The sequence below is a fragment of the Lolium rigidum genome, chromosome 3 (genome assembly GCF_022539505.1).
Source record: "Lolium rigidum isolate FL_2022 chromosome 3, APGP_CSIRO_Lrig_0.1, whole genome shotgun sequence".
Taxonomy (NCBI): Eukaryota; Viridiplantae; Streptophyta; class Magnoliopsida; order Poales; family Poaceae; genus Lolium; species Lolium rigidum.
The window spans coordinates 7176024-7181809 of record NC_061510.1 but is presented as its reverse complement, the minus strand read 5'-3'; the positions used below and the strand labels follow the sequence as shown (position 1 = coordinate 7181809).

The following is a 5786-nucleotide window of genomic DNA, read 5'->3' as shown; positions in this document are numbered from 1 at the left end:
AGGATTTATTTCTTACCGGTCTCATGGTGTAGTTGGAGACCGGTTTATAGTTTAGTTGCCGTACTATCAAGAGGGCTCTCGAGTGAGTAACTCGATCGTATTATTCGGAGAGAGCTCAAACCTTTGCATCATTGCATCATCTTCATTGGTTGTTATTTGGATATTATCCATGTGGTTATTTAGAGCTTGTGGTTATCCCCATAGCAAGCTCTAGTTCATCGAAAACGGATTCCGCATGAATCACTTGTTGCGTTTTCGATATTGGAGTTTTTCTCGGTTTCTCATATTGAGAGGTTTCACTCTAAAATACATAGAAAAATCTAACCCACTTGTTCTTAAGTTTTTATCTCTTTGTGGGGTATCTCTTTTCATCCTCTTTACAACAAAATTGGTTTCACCTAAATCTAAGTTTCCTAACTCAAGTTGTTGCATTTTCCATATTGGAGGTTTTACCGGTTTGTCTTTTATAGATAGGTAAAATATTTATTCATTTTTTTTCTATCCTCCATTGCTGGACTATGATATTTCTATGCATATTGTTGTACACCTCGTTGTTGTGATTTCAACGAGCCCAAGATCATCGAAATCGGAGTCCGGATGCAAAAGTTCTTAAGGTTTTCGTATCGGGTGTTTGGGTAAAAACAGGGGCCGGAACTGCCGCCGGGAGCACCCGGCACTGCCGGCCTGTCACGATTTTGGCCCCAACGGGCAGATTTCTCTCCCCCTATTTAAGGGGGTCTTCTTCCCCAAAGTTCCCCAACTGTTTGAGCTCGTTTTGCCTCCATTGTTGACCTTCTTTGAGCTTGCTATCTCCCTCTCCCTCCAATGAATCCTGCATCTATTTGAGAGAAAGATAGAGGAGAACTAGATCTACGTCTTCACCAATCAAATCCCTCTCTTTGTGAGGGGAGTCCACTAGATCTAGATCTTGGAGAAATTTGGTGTTTCTCCTCTTATTTGTTCTTCCTCTCTTATTCCCCCAATAGCTTCTGTAGCTTTGTTGGAATTTGAGAGAGAAGGACTTGAGCATATTTGTGGTGTTTTTGCCATTGCATTTGGTGCATCGGTTTGACTTCTCCACGGTGATACGTGGAGGTGAAAATTCGTGAGATATTTTCTTCGGGAGCTTGTTCCCGGAGCTTGTTCCTCTTGGGTCTTTGGACCCTAGACGGCATAGTGGCCTTTGTGGCGTCTTTGTGGTGTTCTTGGGGAGTCCAATTAAGTTGTGGAGATTCTTCAAGGGCAAGGCTTTTGTGGCATCTTTGTGGTGTTCTTGGGGACTCCAATTAAGTTGTGGAGATTCTTCAAGGGCAAAGCCTTTGTGGCAATTTATTGGGAGCCTCCAATTAAGTTGTGGAGATAGCCCCAAGCTTTGTGCGGGTTCGGTGACCTCCCTAAGGTTCCATAGTGGATCGAGGACATCCCTTCTGGTGGGAATTCTCGAGGAGAATACGGTGGCCCTCGTGCATTTGGAGTGACTTGTCCTCCACACTGCTCCAACGGAGAGTAGCACTCGCAAGAGTGTGAACTTCGGGATACATCGTTGTCTCCGCGTCACTTCGGTTATTCCTATACCCGAGCTCTTTACTTATGCACTTTACTTTGTGATAGCCTTCGTGCTTGAAGTTATATATCTTGCTATCACATAGTTGCTTGTATTGCTTAGCATAAGTTGTTGGTGCACATAGGTGAACCATAGTATATAGGCTTTGGATTTGACAATGTATTCAAACCCCCCCTCTAGGCGACATCCGTGTCCTTTCAGGCATTGGCTGGACTTCAGTCAAACTTTCTTCGGGGTGAAAATCCATGATCTATGATCGTATGATGATGGTGCTTATATATACTGTTTCCTTCTTGTAAGGATTGTTCTCGGAGGGTCATTTTTGCAGTCCGGGTGTGGCCTTTGGTGGCGGTAGTCCTACTGCTAGTTCGGCTGGTATTTTCTTTTCCTTTTTTCCTCTATTTTTCTTTTTGTTGTGTGCATCATTTATATCTTGAATAGTTCTTGACATTATATTGTTGCAGAGGCCGGCTGTAATTCAGATCTTGTTGGTATTAAAATATTTCTTTTACCAGAAAAAATATTTTAATTTCCATTACATATTTGGAAAACCTTTGTAAAATTTACCTTGGCTAAACCCAAAAAGCATGGTAAAGAAAAGAAGCAGAGGGAATAAAAAATTAATAGAAAATTATTTTTGACAAGAGATAGTGGTCTCATATAACTGTAAATTATATTTTTGATAGTGTGCTTGTATTCAAAACCAGCGGGAGTAACAAAATAAGTGTTTCTCTTAGCAATTTAGCATGATCGATGACATCAGATAACCAAGACAAATCACTGACTTGTGCACCATATGCAAACCTTTGCAGACAAGTTGATCCGGCGAACTACTTCACAAAGACACACACGATGCCGATATAACACTATGGGAACCAGTCAATGTGTCGACGGCCGCTATGCCGTTTTTAAAATCATTTTTAACTCTAATTACACTTAATATTAGGTCACATTGCACTTGTTGTTAAACTTCTCGGTCAGTCACTCATTTTCACACTGCTCTAGCACTAGCACACTTAACTTTTATGTTCCTTCCGAACGAGATTCCGCGAAAGAAATGACATCTTGTTTGATAATAATATCGTGTCAATCCTATTAACCCCTATTCTCGATGTCGCACCTCTATATTTTTTTGAATTCCAAACAATTATTTATGTAAAATTAATAAGTAATATTAATCTTGAATTCAAATGACAACAAAATAATTTTATTTTGTGTCCTTTTCTATTTAATATGGAATAATTAATATCTTTACATATGTAAATCAGAATTTGACAAATAATATGTCTAAATCGATCAGAAAAATGAGAGGAATCCAAATATGACATCTATATCATATTTTAACCTAAAAATTATTTTTTCAAAAAATCATAAGCATTAGATCATGTACCTATAGTTTAAACATGACCGACTTTCTACCGATTTGGTAGGAATTTGTCTTTTTTACGAGGGGTCGACGAAAATGTTTAAGATACCCCGGTTGGGAAATTGTGCATGTAAGGTGGTCTATTATTTTTAAAAAATTGGGTCGTACCATTGTGAAACTTTGATTTGGGGGTGGTTGCTTCACAAAACACCCCATAGTTGGGACTCAGAAAATGGAATTCTTCTTCTTGTAACATTGTTCAACATCCCAAGATGCACATGTGTGCATAATATAGGTACATTATCACAAACTATGCCACGAATTTAGCGATAACATTGGTTGTTTGACCTGAAAGCCATGAAACATCAAACATGATAGCTCATTTCTGAGAAGTTTTTTTGAGATATTTGCAATATTACAGTTTTGATATTTTTCCTTTCAACTATGACACCACGCGAAGGTTTTTCATTGTTTGATCGATTTTTAATTTCTAATGCCCGTTTCAAACTATGGTCAAAACGGTGGGTATGAAGATTCTTAGCTTGGGGATGAGCCTCGCTATACTTGCAGTAGATCTGTGATGAAATAGAATATGGTGAATGTAAAAATGATTTTTTTTAAAAAATATGAGCATTAGATCATGTACATGTAGTTCAAATCTGGATGACTTCCTGCTGACTTGGTAGGAATTTGTCTTTCTCACGAGGTGTGGACGGAAATATTTCAGATACCGCGGTTAGGAAAGTATGTATGTAAGTTGGTCTATTATTTTTGAAAAATGGAGTGGTACCATTGTGATACTTTCATTTGGTGGTTGCTTCACAAAACACCGCGTTTTTGCGATTTTTGAAATGGAAAATAGCATTTTGGTGCGGCGAAAAGGAAAGCTTCCTCTAGCAACATTGTTCGTCATCCCAAGATGCACATGTGTACACAATATGGGCACATTATCACAAAATGTGCGATGCTTCTAGCCATAGCATTGGTCGTTCGGCGTGAAAGCCATGAAACATCGCACATGATAGCTCATTTTTAATAAGGTTTTTGAGATATTTGCAATGGTTCAAGTTTGATATTTTTCCAAGATAGATCTTATTTTACTGAAAATTTTGATATATTATAATATTTTTTAGAATTAGAATGATTTAGTTATGATTTTTCTATGATTAATGTGGTAAAATAAAAAATAGCTATGCCGACGACAGAGGCCCCGCATTGTTACCTCACCGTCACAGCGGAAAGGCTGTGCCAACAGTCCTTTACTGATGGTTGCCATCGGCACATGGTTTGTGCCGACAGCTTGTCTGCTGGCATGGCAGAAACAGGCCCTGTGCCGACGGCTCTAGCCGTCGGCATCTTATGCGTTTTCTATAGTGTAACATTCAAATTAAAACTGCTTTAATTATATGAGTTGTTGAGTTACCGGCAGCTCCGCGTTTATTGAATAACTCACATAGTCTCGATTCAGTTTAATCCAACCCAGAGTATAACCTTTTCTTTTTGTTACAAAGTATTTAAACGAGGTAACGCACGCACCTATATTTAACGTTCTGTTGGCCTATTTCTTCCACTAGATCGATCTTGTCCAGCCGTCCGGGGATTGCAGTTTCACAAGATTCAGGGAAATGCGCTTCCTGCTCTGCCTCTGTGCGGCCGTGCTCGCCGCAGCCACAACCGTGTTCATCTCAAGTACGTCGCCATCGATTACTAAGCCCATTACATCTAGCTGATATCTAAAGTAGATTCTCGCCTGATTTAACTGAAAGTACATTTCTACATAGGCGTTGGTGCAGATGTAGCGGTCCTCCTAGCGCACGACATTCCCGCCGCCACCGGCCGGAGCCGGACGCTGCTGCAGGACGGCAGGAAAGCGTGCCCGGTGAACCTGGCGGCGGCCAACTATACGGTGCTGACCAGCCGGTGCCGGTGGCCTCCATTCGACCCGCTGCCGTGCTGCACGGCGTTCAAGGACCTGGCGTGCCCGTACACTGACTACATCAACGACGTCAACGGCAACGACTGCGCCATTACCCTGTTCCGTTACATCCGTCTCCATGGAGGCTACCCGCCGGGCGTCTTCTATGAGAACTGCAAGGAAGGGCCGAAGGGGCTCAAGTGCCCCGATGATCAGGGCACCCTGTAGCTTAGGCCGCCATAGTCCTGGCATGGCCTCGTCATGGGTCGTGGAATATGTTACACAAGTCCTAAAGATGTCAGACATTTATGAATGTGTACTTTTACAGATCCGTGCACTTTAAGCAATCCCGTTGACCTAATCTTAGTGGTAACTACTTTGTTTATTCTTTGTTACTCTGCATTCTGGGTTTAGTTTAACGGGTGCATCCCCGGGATCAAATCCGGATCTACCGAGTCGCAAGCCGTTGGGTCGAAGGAATTTCAGCTGTTCGATTAAGTCGTTTACCTTCCTCTCCTGCATTTGCTACTATAAATCACGAAATGTAGAAAAACAAATCATGATTGCTGCAAAAAAGGGTTCATCCATGAAACAACTTAAAAACATGGGCCTCGCCAAAAAATCTCGCACGAGAGCCCGTAGTAAAAACTTGGTCCTATTGTAGCACAAACCGACCTCATCGGATACATCGCCAGAGAAAAACAAGTGTGTTTTTTATTGCAAAACCTATTCACATCGCCAGATACTTCGTGGCAGCAACAATTTTTGCACCACCATAGCAAAAAACACAGAAAAATCGTAGCAAAGCTGACCTTGTCAGAAATATCGTCATAGACCTCGTATAAAAAATTTATACTACTATAGTATTGCTCCCACAATTTTTTTGCAGTGGGCCAGAATAGTATTGTAGCATACTAGCATTTCAAAAACACCGCTGTAGA

The 5786-nt window shown here is 41.1% G+C and overlaps 1 protein-coding gene across 1 annotated transcript; it reads left to right on the top strand.

The window, feature by feature from the left end:
• Positions 1 to 4555: 4555 nt before the first annotated feature.
• Positions 4556 to 5073, top strand: LOC124694263 (GPI-anchored protein LLG1-like). The gene is made up of 2 exons (XM_047227270.1): positions 4556 to 4619; positions 4712 to 5073. The coding sequence occupies exons 1-2, from the start codon at positions 4556 to 4558 to the stop codon at positions 5071 to 5073; spliced, it is 426 nt and encodes a 141-aa protein (XP_047083226.1).
• Positions 5074 to 5786: the final 713 nt, after the last annotated feature.